At 39.3% G+C, this 23335-nt stretch overlaps 1 protein-coding gene across 6 annotated transcripts in view; it reads left to right on the forward strand.

Moving 5' to 3' along the window:
* Positions 1-23335, forward strand: part of ACACA (acetyl-CoA carboxylase alpha) — a 290224-nt gene that overhangs the window by 184132 nt on the left and 82757 nt on the right. For all 6 annotated transcript variants that reach the window (XM_045985474.1, XM_045985475.1, XM_045985479.1 and 3 more), the window contains 6 exons: positions 2396-2437; positions 3511-3726; positions 5608-5763; positions 8156-8359; positions 13776-13931; positions 16419-16565. In XM_045985474.1, coding sequence (XP_045841430.1) covers positions 2396-2437; positions 3511-3726; positions 5608-5763; positions 8156-8359; positions 13776-13931; positions 16419-16565 — 921 coding nt within the window. The remainder of the gene's footprint in view (positions 1-2395; positions 2438-3510; positions 3727-5607; positions 5764-8155; positions 8360-13775; positions 13932-16418; positions 16566-23335) is intronic.

The following is a 23335-nucleotide window of genomic DNA, read 5'->3' on the forward strand; positions in this document are numbered from 1 at the left end:
TGAATGCTGTTAGTGGAAAAATTGGAAGGATGAGGTACTGTGAAGGAATTTACTACAGCTATAGGTCCAGACTTCTGCATTTCTTCTTCTCTTTCTGTGAATTTTTGAGCACTGAAAGAGGTGACTTGCTATAAACGTGTTCAGAACTTGTATAGCTTTCCAAGGACTGCTCAATAATCCTGGTGTTTCATCGCACAGAACTTCTGGCCACCTCTTGTTCTGAACGCTTCACGCTTAAATCGAGGACCTCATTAGGGAACTAAAAATTTGCTCAAAAGCTTAAAAAAAAGTTTGCCTGTATCATCTCATAACACTTTTTCTTAAACTTAGTGAACCTGATTTTTTGATTTTGGTAGTCTTTGCCTGTCTCTGTCAAGAATTAGCCTCTTTCATTATTTGTTGTAAATTCAGACTATTTTTTTTTCCCCATGGCTTTCAGTTACTACAAATTTTCTTAATTGGCTGAGTGGTAAAGACAAGTGTTTTTTGGTTATGATTACGAGGTTTTTGAAGAAAAATGATTTTGATCCTGCATATATACACATTTGAATAAATGGTACACTAAGTAAATATTTTAATTAATTAATAGTTGTGGCAGAATACGATGTATGCTTAAAAGACTTTATTATCACTTTCCTTGACTCTTCTTTCAGAAAATTGCATGGAAAGGTTTTATTATCTTTTCTTTTTTTTTTGACCTCTGTTGCTTTTTTAGCTAATGCTCTGAAAGCCATACCTCTCAAGAATAAAACCAAAACGAGGCTAAATAAAGCCATGAGCATGAAATCTACTGACAATTCAGCTGAACATCTTCCTGCTTAACCTTGAAGTCATCCCCACGTTCTTCACTATCATTCAGGGGAATTATTTAGAACAAAACGTCATCAGTATAAGATCAGTGCTGTGTAAAACTCACTTTCAAATGGCTTTTAAAGACCTAAGCCTGGACAGGGGATTTCCTGGGCTTGCTAAGCAAGCTTCTAGAAGCCTGTTAAATGCAGTTTTACAGTCAAAATGCCAAGGAAATGTAAAATGATTTATTGTCTGTATAAGCTTTAGCTAAGGTATGAGGTGTAAATACCTGTGGAAGGTATTTACAAGTTATTTGGAAGGTATTTACAACCACAAGTTTTCAGCAGGAGTTTTGCTTTATTTTTTTTTTTTTCTTTAAAGCCCCAATTTGTTTTTTATCTCATTAAAGAGAAGTTCTCTAAATAAGGAATTTGGATTATGACAAGAGTAGAAAGTCAGTGTCCTACACTTGAGAAGGAGTGTAGAAATGAAAGGGTGTGGGTTCTGGCATCAGAGAGACTCGAGTTCATGTTCAGGTTTTATGATCCTGGGTATATATCACTTGGCCCCGGCTTCCTCAGCTGTAGAATTAGTCATCATTAATACCTGAGAGGTTTTTGAAAGTGTTTGATGGGACAGCACGTAAAGAGTACCTGCCATCTAGAAGGCTTTCGGTTCATGTTCCCTTCATGCTTCCTAAAGCTCATTGAGGGATATTTAGGCAGCTAGCTAGTCCTGGTCTGTCTGCCTTGTACCAGTAAGTGTTTGATTATTGCACTCATAATGAAGGAGATACCTAATGAAACCTCCTATGGAGGCAAATAGTAATGACTTGATTCCAACACTGCCAGTAGAGCCTCCCATCCGAGAAGCAGGGGTATTTGGTGTTAATAAGTTAAATTTCAGAAACTAATGGACTCTGCTAATTGAATTCATCTTTGTTAATTAATAAGGTTCTAGGAAATTGGTTGCTTTGTTGTGTAATGCCCTGCAAAGGAGCAGTAAGACCTAATGACTACAAGTTCACTAGTTCTGTCCCTTTCTCTTATACATAAAGTGGTAGTGACCAAAGTAACATCTTATTCTTTTGCTTTGTCTTAAAGTATTATTGTTTAATCCCTTGGAGTTATTGGCTTGAGAGCGAATGTGGAAAAAACATGGATTGGGGATCCTGTGCTGTCTGGCTAGTTTACATTTTAAGAGTTTCTTAAGGAGAAACTTGGGAAATCAGTCCTGTAACTACTGTTGAAATGCTGCCGCATAAGTGTATTTTGGTTTTATTTGCCAGGTTATGCCAAAAGCAACACCTGGAAAGATTTTTTTTTTTCACTTGGGAGATGAAAAAATACTAATTTTGTTTTCCCGTAGGAGAGGATAGCTATTAAAGTGAGGGTGATAGTGTGGTGATTTCAAATTTGGAAGTGGGGTCAAAGTGGTAGTTACCCAGAGGGTCATTCATATTCCCCGGGCTAAGCTTAGGTAAGGAGCATGTTTTCTAGGAACAGCCTTCTAGATGCGTGACTGTTCTCTGCTTACTATGTGTTTATCCTCAAAGAGTCATATCCATGAAAGACTGACACATTTTCCCCCTTCTTTTACACAGAGAGAATTTCCTAAGTTTTTCACCTTCCGAGCAAGGGATAAGGTAAGGACTGATTTCCTTCCCACCCCCTTTTTTTTTTTTAATCTTCATTTTGTTCTTAAAAACCCAAGAGTGACTTTGCCATGTGCTCTTCTTGCCATTCTCCTTTCTCTGACTGAACTTGTGCTTTCCTTTGCCTTACATGTGTCTTGGCACTAAAGAAGACTCCTTTCTAAAAGAGTTTGGTTTAGGAAACAATCAAATGTATTGAACTATCCCGAGAAAGCGATAACTTCTCACAGTCCTCCCTATGCTTTAGGATGATCCTAATAATATATTAAAGTACTGCTATACTTACTAGTAGTATTCTTTGTCACTCACAGGCGGCAGTTTATTTATACCCAAGTCTATGTGCATTTGTTTATGTGCATTTGTTTTTCAATTTTAAAATACAGAATTTCAGACCGTATTGGTTTCTTCCTGTAAACGGCTTTGGTTCTCCTTCTCCATTTAGTCAATTGACATCTGCACTGGAAGAACAATTTTATTTCAGCAAAACATGCAGTAAATGCAAATCAAACTTTAAAAAAGAGAGAGAGAGATCAATAATAATGTATCTATAGGGATAGTGAATATTCCAAAGCCAAATATTTTTATTTTAAAAAACTAGATGATATTTATTTGTTGAGTATTTACTGTGTCATTTGTACTATGCCAGAAATAAGAGTATAAAACAGGCCCTGCCTGTAAACATTTGGGTAAACCCAAAACATCAGTATGTGAAGTAGATATTAATATGAAGCACTCTGTGATTAATTATCAAAAATGAATTGTATAGATGGTAATGCAGAGGGAGTTCTGAGGGAATTGGTGTTTTTGTTCGCTTGTTTTTAATGGAGAGCATCACTGCTTGTAAAAGCATAAATGATAAAAGCTTGGGAAGTAAATAGGCACTTTAGTCCCTAATCTTACATAAGCTATAGCATTATCCTTGAATGTAGCTCATTTTTGTCGCTTATTTGCACATGATCACTTATGTTTCTGTTTTTAAGCATCTCTTCTATGTACATGTTCTTCATAATATAATTTTCTAATTGCCTCTTGTGAGCTCTTTTGTTCTCCACTTTTGTGCTCAGTTTGAGGAGGATCGTATCTATCGTCACCTGGAGCCTGCCCTAGCTTTCCAGTTAGAGCTGAACCGGATGAGAAATTTTGACCTTACTGCCATTCCATGTGCAAATCATAAGATGCACCTGTATCTTGGGGCAGCCAAGGTGGAAGTGGGCACAGAAGTGACAGACTACAGGTTCTTCGTGCGTGCAATCATCAGACATTCTGATCTAGTCACCAAGGTGGGTCCTGTGCTTTGGTGGGAAGTCATCCCTGAGGGAAGGGGCAGAGAAGCAGGCATGGTTGAAAATCAGATTTTTATGTTTTAAATCATTTTTTGAATCATTATTTTCATTCCTCCCACTCTCCAGTAACCAGCAGAAGTCTGACAGCCCTTTCTCTCACAAAAATAAATATTCCATATTATAAAGGGCAAATAAATATTCCGTATTATAAGGGGCTTAAAGAATTTTTTTTTTTTTTTTTTTTTTTTTGGGTAGTAGAAGCATGAAAGCACTCACTTGAGAGGAGTAAAAACATCTTTTTTTTTTTTTTTTTTTTAAAGATTTTATTTATTTATTTGACAGACAGAGATCACAAGTAGGCAGAGAAGCAGGTAGAAAGAGAGGAAGGAAAGCAGGCTCCCTGCTGAGCAGAGAGCCCGATGTAGGGCTCAATCCCAGGACTCTGGGATCATGACCTGAGCCGAAGGCAAAGGCTTTAACCCACTGAGCCACCCAGGCGCCCCACCAATCATAGGTTTTAAGGCGGACCACGTCCTCTTAATTTACCAGCAATTCCTCGTGTACAATAATCTAGATTATTAGATTGGAATAGATCTAGAAGGGATCTATTCTAGATCCCTGATCCCGTGATCTAGAAGGGATTGTTATATATAGTAATGGCTGCTGAAATTTTTTTTTTCCCCCTTTTATTAATTTTTTCAGCGTAACAGTATTCATTCTTTTTGCACAACACCCAGTGCTCCATGCAAAACGTGCCCTCCCCATCACCCACCACCTGTTCCCCCAACCTCCCACCCCTGACCCTTCAAAACCCTCAGGTTGTTTTTCAGAGTCCATAGTCTCTTATGGTTCGCCTCCCCTCCCCAATGTCCATAGCCCGCTCCCCCTCTCCCAATCCCACCTCCCCCCAGCAACCCCCAGTTTGTTTTGTGAGATTAAGAGTCATTTATGGTTTGTCTCCCTCCCAATCCCATCTTGTTTCATTTATTCTTCTCCTATCCCCCTCCCCCCCCATGTTGCTTCTCCATGTCCTCATATCAGGGAGATCATATGATAGTTGTCTTTCTCCGATTGACTTATTTCACTAAGCATGATACGCTCTAGTTCCATCCACGTCGTCGCAAATGGCAAGATTTCATTTCTTTTGATGGCTGCATAGTATTCCATTGTGTATATATACCACATCTTCTTGATCCATTCATCTGTTGATGGACATCTAGGTTCTTTCCATAGTCTGGCTATTGTAGACATTGCTGCTATAAACATTCGGGTACACGTGCCCCTTCGGATCACTATGTTTGTATCTTTAGGGTAAATACCCAGTAGTGCAATTGCTGGGTCATAGGGTAGGTTCCTCAAAATGTTGAAAATAGAGGAGTAAAAACATCTTAATGGAAAAATCACAGCTAGAGTTAGGTGACGAAAGAAGATAGAGTTGGCCCCGTTGTAAGCCCATCTAGACAGGGTAGTTTCTGTGTGTAGCAAGGCACTTCCTGCCATGTTAATTACTGCATCCCAAAGCTGTACCCTTTTTCAACTTTCACTTTCCAAATAGATTTACTTTCTAAACTGCTCCATATGCCATATGTGAAATGTAATCCTATTGGAGGTATAGCTCTGGGGGTGCCCAGCATGCCCACCTATTGGAAGGAAATGGCTTACTGGGGGCAGGAGGAAGGGCTGACAGGAGCTCTTTATCTGACCTTTGCCTGCCTCTGCCACCCACAGTTGTTGAGCTACTCTAGGGAGGAAGGTAATAAGCAGGTGCCTTATGATTCATGACATACTACTACTCAAGTCATTATAGTAGCCAGTTCTTTATTGATATTGACTCTTCTGCAACACACTAACATGGACGTTGCTTTTCTTCTTGCATAGGAAGCCTCTTTTGAATATCTACAAAATGAAGGGGAGAGGCTGCTCCTAGAAGCCATGGATGAGTTGGAAGTTGCTTTTAATAATACAAATGTTCGCACTGACTGCAACCACATCTTCCTCAACTTTGTGCCCACAGTCATCATGGACCCATCAAAGGTACATTTCTCCTTAGCTTCTCTTCCAGCACCACCAAACACAAGCAGAGAGATTCATCCATATTTATTTTCACTTGGACCTGGAAACAGGTACTCTTGGTCAGCTAGTTGAGCCCTTAATCTTTAAGGTTTACAGAATGCTTGTGAGACAGGGTTTCCAGAGGGTGTCAGAAATTTGATATAGCCACTGAGAGCAGACCTCAAAACAGAAGATGGTATGCGTTATCTTGCTGGTAAGCAGTACGAAAACATTAAATCTCTTTCTGTTAATCCATTGGTACCTGCTCCATGATATTTGTCATCGCAGTGGTCCTGTTTTTATATAATTCCCTAGGATTTCTCATTTGGAATAACTTTGCTATTTTGGGGCCTTTTGGCAAAATTGCTGCTGGTTTGCACAAAATGTTACTTACCTGGTGGCCTTAGGGAGGCAGTGCACCTTCCCAATGTGCCTAACCTGTTTCTCTTCAGTAGCTTTCCACAGGGAGGGGATATGTTTGATAAGGAATTTTCACATGTATTATGTATGTTTTCTATCCTGAGGTTCTATTCTAAAATCCATTCCATATAATTTAGGGAAGGAAAACAGGGTGACTCTGTACTTGACCTTCTGTCCCAGGTGTAATAAATACAAGCCACTCTCTGTTTGTACTCCCTCTAACCTTGTTCTACCGTGGTATTGTGGAATTTCGTTAGGAGAATCAGTATCCCCCTTTCTCAAGATCATTTGTAGGCATGGACTTTTGCTTTTTTGAACTGAATTTCTAAGACCTGAAAAATCATTTTCTGCTTTTTTCTTCAAGACTCCCAAACAACTGATAAGTTGCTTTAGCCTGTCAAGAAAATCAAGGACCACTCACTGAGTATCAAGTTTCATCATCTAGTTTAGGTAAAGGTCTCCTAAGCATTCTGGGACTGATGAGTCTAGAAGACTGAGAACATGGCCAGAACACTGTATAACACTGTATAACAGAACACTGTATAACAGTGTATAACACTGTATAAGTCAGTTTTGACTTACCATTTCTCAGTAAGTTTTGTTATATCTGCCTCTCTGCTTTCACTCTAAATACTCATACACCCTAACTATGCCTTTCTAGTCATAGGGAGCTGTCAGTTTCCTATATGTAGAGATTGTTGCCTTTTTTAACCTCAAGAAAAGAACAGATGATATCTTTTGGTTAACAAGCAAGTGTGGGACTAGAGAAGTCAGCTCTTTGAAATCCATTCTTTTTTTAAAAAAATATGACTTTATTTATTTATTTATTTGACAGAGAGAGACAGCAAGAGAGGGAACACAAGCAGGGGAGTGGGAGAGGGAGAAGGAGGCTTTCCAACGAGCTGGGAGCCCAATGCGGGACTGGATCCCAGGACCCCAGAATCATGACCCAAGCCAATGGCAGATGCCTAACAACCGAGCCACCCAGGCGCCCTCGAAATCCATTCTGATCTAAGATTCTGTGAAGCAAAACCAGAATGCAAGGGTAGCACATACTTCTGAAGGACATAAGAGAAGGGTGGTAGAAGATATTTTTGACATTTTCTAAGTTGAAAAAGCATTTTAGAAAGATACTTCATTCAAGAAAACGTTAATTTTGAGTAGTATGTCCTAGCTGCCTACAGCCGTATTGGGAAAACAAGATTTCACTTTAGAATGTCAGTAAGGAAAAATCCCATCTAAGGCCATTCTGTTAAAACAACTTGTCTAAACCTGAAAACTAGGAGCAGTAAGCTGCCTTGGTATTAGCCTTAGAAAACTATGGAACATCTGCCTCATCTACTTAAATCCCAGTTGGACTTGGCAATGACCAAGCTTCAGAGCTCTGTTTAGAGAGAACATTCTAGCCCCACCTACAAATTGCTTCTTTTTAATTTGTGCAATTTACCAGGCGGCATATATTATAAAGTTTAATAAAATTGTATCGGAAAAAGCTCATGATGGTAATTGCTATGATGATTTAAGGTCCTGTAAGTGCAATGAAACATAGTTACCATGCATATAAATGCTACTTAATAGCTGTTTAACTAGAGATTTTATTCTTATTTGGGGCTTTCTCTTAAATCCCATGGCTTGTAATTTTAGATATTGCAGATCTTTGATAGAGAATATGAATATAATTGGGAAGGGTGTAGGGAGTTGCATAGATTTGGGTGTTGGGAGCCAGAGAAATTTACTCCCATGCCAGGCTGGCATGAAATTGTCCCTGACTTGTTCTAAGCAAAAGTAGGGTTGGGGAGAAATTATCTTACCTTTTGTAAGGAACACATGTAGTGCACATCTCCAGAAACCAGCACCTTTTTTCATCCCTTCTTTCCCAAAGATGGGCAGACCTGAAAACAGGTTCTAGTTACAAGGTGTTTAAGTTTTGTGCTTGGTGATGTGTCTGTGACAGATTGAGGAATCTGTGCGGAGCATGGTAATGCGCTATGGAAGTCGGCTGTGGAAATTACGTGTCCTCCAGGCAGAACTGAAAATCAACATTCGCCTGACGCCAACTGGAAAAGCAATTCCCATCCGCCTCTTCCTGACCAACGAGTCTGGCTATTACTTGGACATCAGCTTGTACAAGGAGGTGACTGACTCCAGGACAGCACAGGTACAGTGGTCAAGCAGGCTCCCCAGAGCCTTTGATTGTGTCCTAAAGATGAGCTCCTTGTCCTTGTTATGGAAGACCCAGACTCACATGTCCTGTTGGTTCACGTCAGGGAGTTACCCCTGTGAGCAATGGTCACATAAATTTGAAAAACTTCATTTGCCTTTTAAGATGTGCCTGTGTTCTTAATCATGGTGTTATGAAACCCTCAATCTTTTGTAACATACTGATGAAACCTAACAGATGCCAAGTGAACCTGACTGCAGAGGTAATTCTGCAATTTAGGGTTCTTTTTAGGAGGGCTCTTGAGCTACCTGAACTATCTGGTATGGTCTGGTCTGATCTCTCCTGCTTCCTGTTTTCAGCCCAGATAGTCTACTCATTGGGAAGGAAAGAAAAGAGAATTGTTGAAGTGTGTCACCAACTTTCATTTTAAAAAAAGGAAAATTTCATATAATAGCTTGAACAATGTCAAGCTGTGACTTTATCATATTTACCCATTGTTATTCCATTTACACACATTTTTCCTTCAAAGAGCTCAGTGTATTATATATCTATAAAAGAGCAAGGTAGCAAACTTTAACCACCTTTTCAGGTAGAAAAAACAAGACTGAAAATGGAGGATGACTCTTTCAGTAGATTGATTCTATCATAATAGAGAATTCCTTTTTTTTTTAAAGTAACATATAACATATCATTTGCTTCAAGGGTATAGGTCTGTGATTCATCAGTCTTACACAATTCACAGCACTCACCATAGCACATACCCTCCCAAATATCCATAACCCAGCTACCCTCTCCTTCCCCCTCAGCCCCCCAGCAACCCTCAGTTTGTTTCCTGAGATTAAGAGTTAGAGAATTCTTCTTAATCTGTGTTACCATCTTCACTTCTAAATATTTGTGCCTTTTGCTATGATACTGGATTTAGGTTGGTTTGCCATGGCTCACATATTATTATTATTTTTTTAAGATTTTATTTATTTATTTGACAGACAGATAACAAGTAGGCAGAGAGGCGGACAGAGAGAAGAAGGGAAGCAGGCTCCCTGCTGAGCAGAGAGCCAGATGTGGGTCTCAATCCCAGGATCCTGGGCTCATGACCTGAGCGGAAGGCAGAGTCTTTAAACCACTGAGCCATCCAGGCGCTCCATGCCATGGCTCACATATTCTTAAGAACCGGGATGTTATTTTAGGTTTTGGGCCTAAACTTGAGAAGCGCATTTCTTCTGGTTAAAGGATGACCTTGCTCCAGTGTGTGTATGCCAAGATCTCTGTTTGTTCTATGTATTGGGTACCGGGAAGAGATTGTATGTCTCTTGTTTTTATCTATGTCTTTTAAGTCCAGGAATAGCAGCAAGAGAAGACATTTTTGCCAGTATTTTGAAGGTGAATTTTAAAAATCTGAGTTTGGATAGTTGTCAGAGTGACCTTTCATTTCGTGCTTTGATTCCCAGTTAGATGGCCAGAGAAATCTATCCACTGAGAAGTGAATAGTTAAAACAGAGAGAGAGAGAGTGAGCACAAGAGTGCACGGGGTGAGCAAGAGAAAGAATATACAATAATTTTTGCTGCATTTGATGTTTTTCAGGACAGCCTTAAAGACATTTTCAGTCAAAGCTTTCCGTGGTCAGGGATATTTTTAATTAACTTCTACAATGGCTTCAAGGCAGGTCTATTCTTGTAAAAAATAAGATGGCCACTTGAGATTTTAATGTTTTTGATAAATATGTTTGTTCTTCATAACTACCTTTTTTTTTCTTTCTTTTATTAGAAAGCTCTTAGATTTCCCTCATTCTGGCTCATGGTGGCACAGGGGCATGAAAGGCCCTTCAATCAGGATTTAGTCCTATGCCTGACACAGAATAAGCACTCATTAAGTATCTGAAAGAATGAGTGAGCTACCTTTTGCCTGAGGGGAAACCCCTATGACCTTGGGTTCTGCATATTAGGAAGCCCTGAAGGAAGAGGTCTCCCTAAGGCTCTTCAGCTGAGAGAGTCCAGCAGCCACTGAGGAGGGCCCAAGAGCCCCTGGCTAGAGGAAGAAACCAGCAAAAGGAACAGCCTTCTGCTCTGCTTTGGTGCTCTTAATGTTTACCTGATGCTTATTGCCAATTTGTTTGTTCCCCGCCCCCATCCCCTCCACCCCCCCCCCCCCCCCCCCCCGTCTTTGTTCTAGTGAGTCGTTATGGAAATTAAAATAATGTAGAACCCTGTGTATCATTCATTCATTTGTTCATTGGTGTAACATCGATTGACCACCTATAGTGTGTCAGGCAGTAAGGATTCAAAGATAAAAAATAATCTCAACTCTTGAGAAATTTATATCGGGGGGAGGAAGATAACTAGTTTCTCTGTAGTATAATTTTGATTTATGCTAGCATAAAATAGGTATAAAGTTCTAAGGGAGCAGACTTATAGGATCAGAGATCGTTTCCCAAGACAAGCCCTGTGAATGGCTCCTGGGGAAAGGTGTATGATATATAAAATATATACATGTTTTCATGAACTTGTAAACCATATACTTACTACCCATTTTTAACTCCTGTGTCCATTATAGTAGAAAATGGAATTATTGTAGCTAGCTGATCATTCCGTAGCATCCGTTGCCCTCAACCTCTTGCTCAGCACTTTGTTTCTTCTTCTTCTTTTTTTTTTTTTAAAGATTTTATTTCTTTATTTGACAGAGAGAGATCCAAAGTAGATAGAGAGGCAGGCAGAGAGAGAGGGAAGCAGGCTCCCTGCTGAGCAGAGAACCCCAATGCAGGACTCGATCCCAGGACCCCGAGATCATGACCCGAGCCGAAGGCAGAGGCTTAACCCACTGAGCCACCCAGGTGCCCCACTTTGTTTATTCTTTATGACAACAAGAAGAAAGGTTGACTGGCTTGAGCTTCATTTTGTTTCATTTTCCTGATAAAGTCTTTGCGTTATTAGCTGTACTAAACACTGATGTCAGCCAGTCATAGTGGGAGAAGAGATTTGGGTAATCCAGTGCCTGTATCAGATGATTTCCAAGTGTAGTATAAGGGAGAAAGTATACACTTTTAAATGACCTTTATTAAGATACAATTTACATATAAAATGCACTTATTTTATGTATATACTTCATTCTGAAATTGTATAGACCTGTATACCCACCATCACAGTCATGATAGAGAACATCTTGACACCCCTAAAAGGTCACATTTTCTTTTGCGGAGTCAAAGACAGAGTCACTACCCCCAGCCCTAGGCAACCACTCATCTGCTTTCTATTATTATAGGTTAGTTTTGCCTGTCCTAGAATTTCATATAAATGAAATTAGACACTGTGTACCATGTATCTGGCTTCTTTTGCTCAGTATAATATTTTTGAGATTCATCTATTTTGGGTAGACAATGGGTGGTATGTTCCTCTTCATTGCTGAATGGTGTTCTGTGTTATGGATATACCCTAGACGTACTGGAATTTTTATTTGTTTACCTCTTGATGGACATTTGAAGTTCTGTTTCCAGTTTGGGCTACTATGTATAAAGCTGCCATAAGAACATTGATTTACAAGTCTTTGTGTGGATACATATTTATTTCTCTTGGGAATATAGAGGAGTAATTACTGGGTCACAGTAAGGGTATGTTTAACTTTATAAGAAAGTACTAAACTGTTTGCCAAAGTAGTCCTACCATTTTAAATTCCCATCAGCAGTGAGTCTACCTAGAGGGCTTTCTCCAGTCCCTTTTCTCAGTCCACATAATTATGTTGCTTAACTAATGACCAGCCTGCCTTCATTCCACCTTGGCAAAAGTGAGTCTCAAACTCTGTACCCATGGCTCTTGTCTTTGCTAACAGACAGGAATGTAGTCCCAAGAACCTGCTGCTTTTACTCCTTTTTCTTATTTTGATTCAGTTTATTTCCTCTGAGTCTAATTTTCTTATTTTTTTTAAAGATTTTATTTATTTATTTGTCATAGAGAGAGCACAAGCAGGTAGAGTGGCAGGCAGAGGCAGGGAGAGAAGCAGGCTCCCTGCTGGACAAGGAGCCCGATGCGGGACTCGATCCCAAGACCCCAGGTTCATGACCTGAGCCGAAGGCAGTGGCTTAATCAACTGAGCCACCCAGGCATCCCCAAATTTCTTATTCTAACACACTGACCTCACTTAACACTTTGCATCTCTTAAAACATTACCATTTCTACCTAAGACATTGCTAATTCTGCCTCCTGCCCAGTGACTTTGACCATTGGTCATGTGGAATAGGACTGGAAGCTCCCTTTTTGGGGTTGTAAGCTGCCCAAGACAATTTTTGCCCACTGTAGGACCTGACTGACAAGTCAGTAAAACATACTTGTTCCTCTGACGGAGGAGGCTAAGGATTCACTTAGCTAAATATTGTCCAGGGTTTGGGAAGGTACTTAATTCTGTTATTAAGCCTATATGTCATGTTCACAAATCTATTCCTTAATGGTCTATTTTAGACCAGAATAGATATGTGGGTTTACACACATACCCTTATTTCCCACATTTGTATTCACTGTGTTGGGAGTCTGTATTTTATGTATTCGTGCATGAAGTGCCTAGTTTAGTGTCATACAGCCCCTGGGCACTCAATAAAGATTAACTGAATTGAAGTAATGGCATCCCTTGTAAATATTCATAAGCAAATAAAACTACCTAAATATATAGAGTATGAAGTACTCTTCTAGAAATGTTTGAGTTAAAATGATTAAAAACTGGTGTGGTGATTTCATTATGTGACAATATAGGTATTGCAGGAGCTATTCAGTACTTGTAGACATAGTATATGGGGGAGATATATATATATATAAGTATATATAATACATTTATTTTACTATAGGCTATATCTTGCGAGCTAACAAGAACAGACTAACTAAATGGATGGCTGAAATCCATTTCTGGCAGAAACTTTGATGCCTTTCTGTGGCTAATAACACTTAAAAAGCACCTTCTAATCAAGTAGACTAAAGCACAGATAATAGGTTAGAGCCTTGAGCTGGCCTTCTACTGTTGGGGAAAGAGCAGAATTCTCTTCAGTGCATAGCTGTTTCTCAACTTAAATGTGAGGACTGCTCAGACTTGTTAGCTGACATACTTCATTTCTGAGTATATGAAATTCAAGTCACTTTCGAAGGCAAGCATTGTCAGTCTGTCTCTGAGATGTGAAATTTACACTGCGCTTTCTTGTTGATTTCAACTAATCCAAAATTGAGAGCAGCCCATGGTGTCATTGGTTTCATACCGTTTTTTGGAGTTGGATCATCTGTAGAGAGGTGAGAACACTACCCAATGTGTAAATGCATGTCTTAGCTACTCAACCCACCAAAAATGTGTTTCAAGAAATAATATCTATGAGAAAAGCCCATCTAGGCAGCTGATTTTATTCTCTGTCTGTTAACTCCCCATGCCATTCTCTTTCTCCTACAGATCATGTTTCAGGCATATGGAGATAAACAGGGACCATTGCATGGAATGTTAATCAACACTCCATATGTCACCAAAGACCTGCTTCAATCAAAGAGATTCCAGGCACAATCCTTGGGGACAACATACATATATGATATCCCCGAGATGTTTCGGCAGGTAAAGGGGGCTACCTGAAGGCAGCTTAGCCTGGAATGGGGGCAGTCGCAAAGGGCAGGGAATATCTTAACACCACTCTCATTTCCATCTTGTTTGGGATTTGGTGACCACCAATTCCAATATTGGGTACTTCTTTATGAATTAACAGGGGGAATTGTGAGGATAGAAGCCTCTGTTGAGTAGAAGAAAGTAAACTGAGATAGCATGCCTGTGATGGTAATTTATAATGACCTTTGTGAGGAGTTATGTTTGGGTATGTATCTCCTAAGCCCGTAATCAAATAATAGATGTTAAAAAAGAGGTTTGAAACTCTTATTCTCTTTTTCCTATTTTCCAAGATAACCCAGGACTTTAGCTGATAGCCTAGGTTAATATGATGAGAATCAATACCAATAACATATACAAATGGATATAGTGTTCATGATGCACAGTTTAACGTATCAGTTCTTTTGTGGGAGATTTATTATAGCTAAATAAAAACTAGTGTGAGAAAAATACGACATTATGATTCTCATCCTTTATATGAAAATAAATTCCTTTGATCTCTATGGTGAATCATCTCTATGCTGCAGATTTTTCTTCCATCAATGGAAGGCAAGAAAAGTACATCCACAGCAGAAAATGCAAAATATAAAGTATGAAGAGAATATTGAATTTGTCCTTTAAAAAAAAAATCTATGAATATAGGATTTTTCCACATCTTCTAGTCAGTACTACCAGTATTACCACACTTGAATTTTAATAAAGTAATATATGTGGCCTTGGTAAATAGACTATCTGTAATTCCTCTTTTAGTCACAAGTACAAGAGATTTCCTTTATGTAGTCGTTTGTTTACAAGTCCTCTCTCTAAAAACATAGCTATCGTCATTTAGTATTACCAGCATTATTAGCCTACAAGTTGAGTTTTGATTCTGTTCCCCAGTGCCGGAACTATAAATAGAAATGTCATTCTATATAATTCTCCCTATAGAATAGACATAAGCACTGTGATTGGAACATGTAGGTATAAATGCATCATATTGCCTTTAAGTGTTGCTTTGAGACAAGCAAAGAAACAACTAGTTCCCACTTAAGGAGGTATTTGTTTTGGTCATACAGAAGTTAGAAATGGAAATTATAATGGTTTTATTTTTTTCCTTAATTAATTAATTTATTTTTTCAGCGTAACAGTATTCATTGTTTTTACACAACACCCAGTGCTCCATGCAACACGTGCCCTCCCTATTACCCACCACCTGGTTCCCCCAACCTCCCACCCCCGCCCCTTCAAAACCCCCAGGTTGTTTCTCAGAGTCCATAGTCTCTCATGGTTCGCCTCCCCTTCCAATTTCCCCCAACTGCCTTCTCCTCTCCATCTCCCCATGTCCTCCATGTCATTTGTTATGCTCCACAAATAAGTGAAACCGTATGATACTTGACTCTCTCTGCTTGACTTATTTCACTCAGCACAATCACCTCCAGTCCCGTCCATGTTGCTACAAAAGTTGGGTATTCATCCCTTTTTTTTTTTTTAATAAACATATAATGTATTTTTATCCCCAGGGGTACAGGTCTGTGAATCACCAGGTTTACACACTTCACAGCACTCACGATAGCACATACCCTCCCCAATGTCCATAACTCCCTCCCCCTCTCCCAACCCCACCTCCTCCCAGCAATCCCCAGTTTGTTTTGTGAGATTAAGAGTCATTTATGGTTTGTCTCCCTCCCAATCCCATCTTGTTTCATTTATTCTTCTCCTATTCCCCTAACCCCCCATGTTGCATCTCCACATCCTCATATCAGGGAGATCATATGATAGTTGTCTTTCTCCGATTGACTTACGAAATTATAATGGTTTTTAAGTGGATCAGTGTGTCTGTCTGTTTTCTCAGATTTGAGCAAAATTGATCTTCACATTTACAAATAGTCCTATACTCCTCATGAGCTAATTTCTTCATGAGGGCCGACAGATCTGGAAAGGCATTAGAAAGAGGATACTTCCCCTGAACCTCTAGTAGAAACTTTATTCTTGCCTTCTTGGGTTTTCTTTGTTATTAGCTAACTGTCATATCACTTTCCCTGGAGGCTAAGGATTTATTTTTATTTATTTATTTATTTTTCTATTCCTCTAGGAATTTTTCTTCCATTTTTAAAAAGAGGGATTAATGCTACTTAGTTTTTTATTTTAATTCTCCTGGGGGGTAGGGGTGGTCAGGTCTGTTTGTTAGGTCTGTTGTGTTTGTTAATGCTCTCGTGCTGATTCAGGATCACTCAGCAATTTGACTTTATTGGAAAAGTGCCTGCTTTTGACATGTGAAAAATAATTACAAATCTGTTTTTTAACTGAGACTAAGAGCTGTAGAATTTGGCCTAATGCTTCAGTGCTCAGCAGAACACTTGGAAAGGAAAGAACAAAATCAGATTGACTGAAACTTAGTATTTATTTTTGTTTATGCTGAATTGCTCATTGTCACTGATGAGTCAAACTTTTCTCCTCTGCTAGTCTCTGATCAAACTCTGGGAGTCTATGTCCTCTCAAGCATTCCTTCCATCACCACCCCTGCCCTCTGACATTCTGACATATACGGAGCTCGTGTTGGATGATCAAGGTCAGCTGGTCCACATGAACAGGCTTCCAGGAGGAAATGAGGCAAGTAGCTGAGTTCCCTTCCCCCTTTCCTTATCTCTGTGACCACTGGTAGCAGCTTTCCATGGAGGTGGTCATTAAATAACATTAATTTAGATGCTACATAGGTAGCATGGTAGAGGTAGAGGTCTTTAGGGAGAGAATATTTCCTAGATATCAAGGAATTATTAATTTTTAGGTGTGATAATATTTTTTAAGTGTTGTTACAGTTTTGCTTTCTAAAAAAGAGTGATGTGTTGTGTTGGACATACCTATTTAAAATAGATACAGGTGAAATGATCCAATGTCTAGGATTTGCTTCAGAGTAATGGGGGGTGAGTGTGGGACTATAGATGAAACAAGATTATTCATGAGTTATTAATCAAAGCTAGATAATATATCCATCGGAATAGAGCGTTTTCTCTATTCTTGTATATACTTGAAATTTTGAGATTCGTCTACAATGAAAACAGTTAAAATATTGTTTTGCTTGATTTTTTTTTCTTATTTGAATGCTCACATACTAGTATACCTTTTTTGGCATGTTTTCTGTGCTTGGGTAAATTGATCTGATGCTGTTATGATCATGGTAAATATATTCTTAAAGGGACTCAATCAGAACCAGGGATTTAAACATAAAAGAAAGTAGCAGAAGCCCATTTCTGATAGTTATCTAAGAATGCATTTTCTGGCATTGGAATCCTTTCTCTTACGGTACACTGTTAATAATGATATAAAGTTGTATTCTGCCCCTGGGCCTATGGTCCTCCTCATCCTGATTTTTACTAATCTTTCAATGTGCAGTTATAATCCAAATAACAAAAATAATACACCTAAAAAGAGACAGTTTTTTATTTCAACCTTAGTTAGAATCCCTAGATAAGTCTCATTCTGTAGAAAGAGTAATCTTTACCCGGGTATTATTCATAAGCAGGCTGGGTAGACTAGACCTTTGGAGGTGATATGTGGTATTTTCCATTTTGTGCACTATCTTTTTCAAAAAATGTTACTGTATATATATAAGGTGTGTGCTGTTTCAGTAAGTACACCAGTGGATGCCAAAAGTAGATGAATTGGTATTAAGATGGATGCAAGCATTGGACCTGATGGAGAATGTCAGACTCTAGGAGTCCTTCTAATCTACCGCCTCAACAAATAGCAAAGGCAAGAGGTGAAGGAGGAAGGATGCATAGAATTTGGACGAGAATAGATATATACTCGTTAACACACAAAGTTGAAGCAGAGGTTTGTGCCACGGGGTGGCATCTCCGCAGTGAGCCCCTCAACAGCAAAGAAAAGCTTCATTGTGCTAGACTTACATTCTGATTCATTCAACAGTGTAGTCTTTAGGAATGGAAGGCACCCTTGTGAACATGGGGCTGGGAGAGAAACGGTTTTAACTAATGTAATTAAAACAAAAAAATGAGATTTTTGGCCACGTGAAAGCTAACAGCAGTGCTCTGTGAAACCTCTTGCCATGATCTTTCTCTTCTGCTTTCTCTCTGCTCTCATTCTGTGTTTGAGCGAATGGAGACTAGGGGAATAGTGAAGTCCCAGAGGGACAGAGCTCTGTTCTTGCTGAAATTACAAGCACAGAGCTGCCTGGGCATGAACATGTAGTGTTTACTCTGCCAGTATGAATACAAATAGTCTTATTATACGGGACTCTGTACCCAAAGACCACACACACACACACACACACACACACACACACACACACACGAATAAAAAAAAAAATTAAAGGTTTTTTTTAACCCTTTTAAGACCCAAAAAACCTGGGTGGAAAAGGGATGTCTTAAACAGCCGCGGTAGTCAGTCTGGGGGCCAGATGTTTCTCTTTGCCCAGGGCTTTAATAACCTTGAAATGAAGAAATCTGATTGTATTTGAATTTTTAAATTTGTTTTATTTATTTATTTATTTTGCTTTTTGTTAGTTCTCCCTTTCTTCTTGTTCTACTCTTTTCTCTCCTTAGTTGCCTATTTTCTTTGTTCTCTTTTCCTTTTCTTCAAAGGATTGACTCGGATTGAGGCGGAGTGGTTAGCTTGCTGTTTCTGAGTCTTTGAGCTCGGGAGGAGTGAGACTGATGTTCTTTGGTGAGCATTTAGTGACTAATGCCTGGGACGGCTGGTGAAGTCAGTTGGTGGCTGCAGCTAGATTTTAGGGCATTGCACAACAGAAATGAGGTTGGGGTATTAGTATCAAACCTCCGTTACCAGTATCTTACGCATACAATGGTTCATGTCCACTGAGAAAGTGACCAATCTAAAGATGGAGTTTCAGCCCTCTGAACTCTGAGGGACAGCTGGCCCTAAGAGATGACGAGGTGTCAGTGGGATGTATTTCCTCATGCTGAGCCCAGTTTTATCAGAGCAAGTTGACTTTCAGCTCTCGCAGTTTAATTTTCTTTGGCCAAAGAGACAAGTTTGTCATGAGTCTGGCACTCTAGGTATTACCCCAGAGTGATGTGAAGGGAAAGAAAAGAGCTCATGCTGATGAGATTTGGAGCAAATCTGTCCTGTCCCAAAGAGAATGGGCATCTGAACAGAGCCTTGAGAAATAGTTTTATTAAAAAAGGAATAAAAAATTGACCCGTTAATGTTTTGAGAGCCAAGGCTCCATGTAAATGCATTGATGCTACATGGACATTAAATCATCATAATGTGGTGTTCTCCAAAGGTGACGCCTCTACCAGGTCATCATTGTGGGGATACTGCATTACTTTGAAGGATTGGAGTTGCTGAGCTTAAAAGCTAGCACATGTATATAAGGAATGAAGGTAAAACAAGAGCTTCCTGCAGAATTCCCCATGAATCGAGATGCTTTTCCCCATAATCAAACGCAGAAAACCTGTACTTACCAGACCATCGACTGTATGGGTGGCCAGGCTTTCTTCCCTGTTTTTTTTTCCCCCCAGGACAGTAAATATGTAAGATGGTGATGGGACCAGGACTTGGAACAATTGAGTTCCATTTAGTTTTAGGTAACTTGTTTGCCATTTGAGAAAGAATATTGGCTGTTTCAGCAGAGATGTGACCTGCATTTTGAACACTGTACCCATGTTAAAAGCCCACGAAAGAGAGATTTTCTGGTGTGGTGTTAGCCACTTTCTCCTCTCTGTTTTCCTAGTTGTCCCTTCCCCATCAAGAAAGATGTAACTGAAGGCATGCCACCTTATTCATGATGCAAGTATAGGAGAACACATTTTTCTCATTGTCAGGTTTGAATGGCATTGCATTTAGTATGAATTTAGAGTAGGAATAAAAGAGATGTAGACCAAATCTGTGAACTGTGTTACTTGCAAATAGCTCCAAAGATGAGTTGTCTAGGGCTTTTTTTTTTTAATAGTTTCAAGTAAAGATGAAAATTGTGAAAAATGTGATTGCAACATGGACTAAACGTATTTCAGCTCTAGTGGCTGTGATGCTACAGTGATGGGCATGGTATGTAAATACCAAGCTAGATGAATGTGTGCTGTTGAGCCTGGATGCAGAGGAAATGCTGCTAACCAACCGTTCTACTTTTACTGCTTCTCAATTTTGGAGGAATTGTTTTCATTTTCCTGCCAGTTTGCTAACCTGTTTTGATCATTTGGTGGAAGCTGTAATTGCAGGTGGGAACATCTTGAGTAACAGTTCACAATCCACTGCAGCTGCTTTTCACGCTAAATCCTGTTATTAAAAGGCTCAGGCTAAGATCAAGCCAAGGGTGGTAACGGACTTGACAGAGAACAACTTAACTTTGCCTGGTGTAGGACAAAGAAAACACTAGCCTCCTTGAGACCATGGGGTTTTTTTGTTCTGAAATGTTACTAACTTTCTTTTATTATATTGCCTTTAACTCCTGTGTGAACTAGATCATGAATCTCTAAATGGGGCAGTGATGAAAGATGTGATAGGCAACTTGTGTAGCACTCCTGGTGTAGACAGAAAGTAGCATCTTGTTTTCCTTACTCTTTCAGCACGTGGGCTTTTTGACAACACAGATCCTCCCTCTCATCTCTCCTGTCATAATGAAAAACTAAGATGAGAAGAGTCTCTGTTTAGAAACAGCTTTAATAATTAGGTACAGGGTGTGAATTCCAAAAAAGGATCAGTAAGGAAGGACTAGAATTCTTGCATGGTATTAATTTCTTTCCTTAAAGTTTTTCTGGGAGATAAGCGTATTCCAAATTGAATGCCATTTGATGATCACCTTCGCGCACACTACCACGCTAAAGGATTGTAGTCACTGCCAGGCTTCATTTCTTCAGACGGGCACTAGGTGTCAGGGTTTTTCCTTCTCAGCACCTTGGCATTTAGACAAGCCTCTGGAATTGCCCTCTGTGGTGAGGCAGATCCAGTGGTATCCTAACCCCTTTTTTTCAGTTGGTATGGTGGGCTTGGCCTGGTGTTCCCCTGTATGCGATTGCATTTATAACTCTTCAGGCAGAGATCTGGTGAACCTTACTGTATCATTGCTTTACACACTTTTATAGGAAACGTTTTTTTAGGAAGAGGGTGATGGAGGAGGAAAAAAATAGTGTAGATTAAAGTTAAAAGGCTGATTGCCATCATGACTGGTATCTTTTATGCTCTTGGGGTGGAAGGGTGGGGATGATGGGAATTAGGACTTTAGTTCTAGAACTGCTCAGCCTTGCCCATAGTTAATTGTTGGCAACGTTTTGATGTTCAGTTTCAGCAAGGCGTAAATGTCTAATTTTTTTTTTAAATATTTTATTTACTTGACAGAGAGAAATCACAACTAGGCAGAGAGGCAGGCAGAGAGAGGGGAGGAAGCAGGCTTCCTGCAGAGCAGAGAGCCCAATGTGGGGCTCGATCCCAGGACCCTGGGATCATGACCTGAGCCGAAGGCAGAGGCTTTAACCCACTGAGCCACCCAGGCGCCCCTGTAATTTTTGTATTATAAAATATTTCAAACTTATAGAAAAACATGGAGAGTGATATGACAAAAATCCCTGCATCTACTGACTGCTTAAACAGATTTTATCATTTTGACACTGCTTCTCGCTTTTATGTTGTTATAATCCTTTGAAATCTCTCATTGGAGTATAAAAACAAAAAAAAAATTTAGGAGTTAGTAGGGAAAAGAAATTGGTAAGCTTATAGAAGCCTAAAAGATTGGAAGAAATTAATTAGTAGATCCATTTTGACAGTTTTTAGGCTGGAGCACTTAACCCAAAGGACCTCTTATTTTAGAAAAATCACCATAACCTTCTGTCTGAATTCAGTTGGTTAATGTTTTCTATGCTCTCAAAGGAATTGTTTGGGTTTTCCTGGACTCAAATTCTAGTGAAACCTATTATTCTTTGAAACTGTGACTGGAGAAGAGTGTGTATGTTTGTGGGCTTCAGTCCATTCCTCGGGCAAATATTTTTCTAGTTTAATATTAGACTTTTGTATATTGTTTTACTCAATTTAACCTCAGAATAGCTCCATGAATGTGAAGCTAATTTGGATGTGCTTTTGTTTCATTCTTTGGAAATCAGTTTACCTTTTCATGCTGGGTGTAGAAATTGAGTCTGTGTCAATCTTTTAGATATGTATTGGAGAAGAGGCATATTTGTATTGCGGTATGCTGAAGGTGAGCTTTGAAATAGACCTGAAGAAGGCGGATCTGAAAAACAGGACTGTGGTCTGTGCACTGATTGTTCAAATTATAAAAAGAGACTAATGGTCCTTGCCACCAATCTATTGCTGAAGATGGGGAAATGTTTGTAAGTGCTTTGAGATCCTCCGCAGAAAAGTATCACACACCGCTGATTACGTGTAAACATTCATAATTTGTGCTTGTCTTATTTTTCACCAAGGGCTTCAAAAAAAAAAAAAGAAACCCCACACTTTAATCCTCTTTAATCCTTTTAGGATTAACAAGATAGGAATTTCAAGTACAGAAAAAGGTTATGAAATATGCGGTTAAGATAGTTTTATTTAAAATTACTATTTTACCCTTTTTCTAAGTGAGCATGTTTGGTTTTGAGTCTTTGTTTAAGATGATCCTCACAATCAGAACTGAGCCCCTCGTTAGAAAAATACTGAGGCTAATTTTGAAAGCTATGTCTTCCTGCCATGAAATTACTTCTAATGAATTTCTGACACTGTTCTTTTGGGATTGTATCCTTTGCTTTGTTTTTTCCTTCAAATTTTATTAGAATTCCAACGAGTTAACTTAGAGCGCAGTGTCGTGTCCAGCATACGGCACTCAGTGCTCACTAGAAGTGCCCTCCTTCATCGCTGTCACCTATTTACTTCGCGTACGACTTTTCTTAGAATGTCTTCTGAATGATTACTATGTACTGGAGACTTTCAACAGGTGGATTAGTTCATTTGACTCTTTTCATTATTAGCAAACAAAGGCCCAATGAATTTGACTGACTGAAAATCCTAAAGCACCCCTTGGCCGACTACCGCAGATCTCGTGGAGGGCTCCTCAGTCTCCTTCAAAAGTCAGTCCTAGAGGTAGCCTTGAACAAAAGAATGTACTTGCCAGCATTTTTACCCATTTTAAGTTTTAAGATTTTACTGAAAAAATGATATAGTACCCTATGTCAAACAACTTTACAGCTCCAACTACAGGCAATAATGAACATCAGGACAGCAACAGATGATACCAGAGGATAAGGTGTCGCATGGAGCATCAGAGTTCAACATCCATTTATGCGATTAACAGGCCAGGCTTCTTGAACTGTAGTCGGCCAGCTTGCTTAATTTCCTTATCATCCAATTACTCCTATGCTCCATTTTCAAATACCACCAACTTGTATGTGCTCTATTTCATGTTTTTTTCTTTAAATTGA

Source organism: Meles meles, chromosome 18 (assembly GCF_922984935.1).
Source record: "Meles meles chromosome 18, mMelMel3.1 paternal haplotype, whole genome shotgun sequence".
Taxonomy (NCBI): domain Eukaryota; kingdom Metazoa; phylum Chordata; class Mammalia; order Carnivora; family Mustelidae; genus Meles; species Meles meles.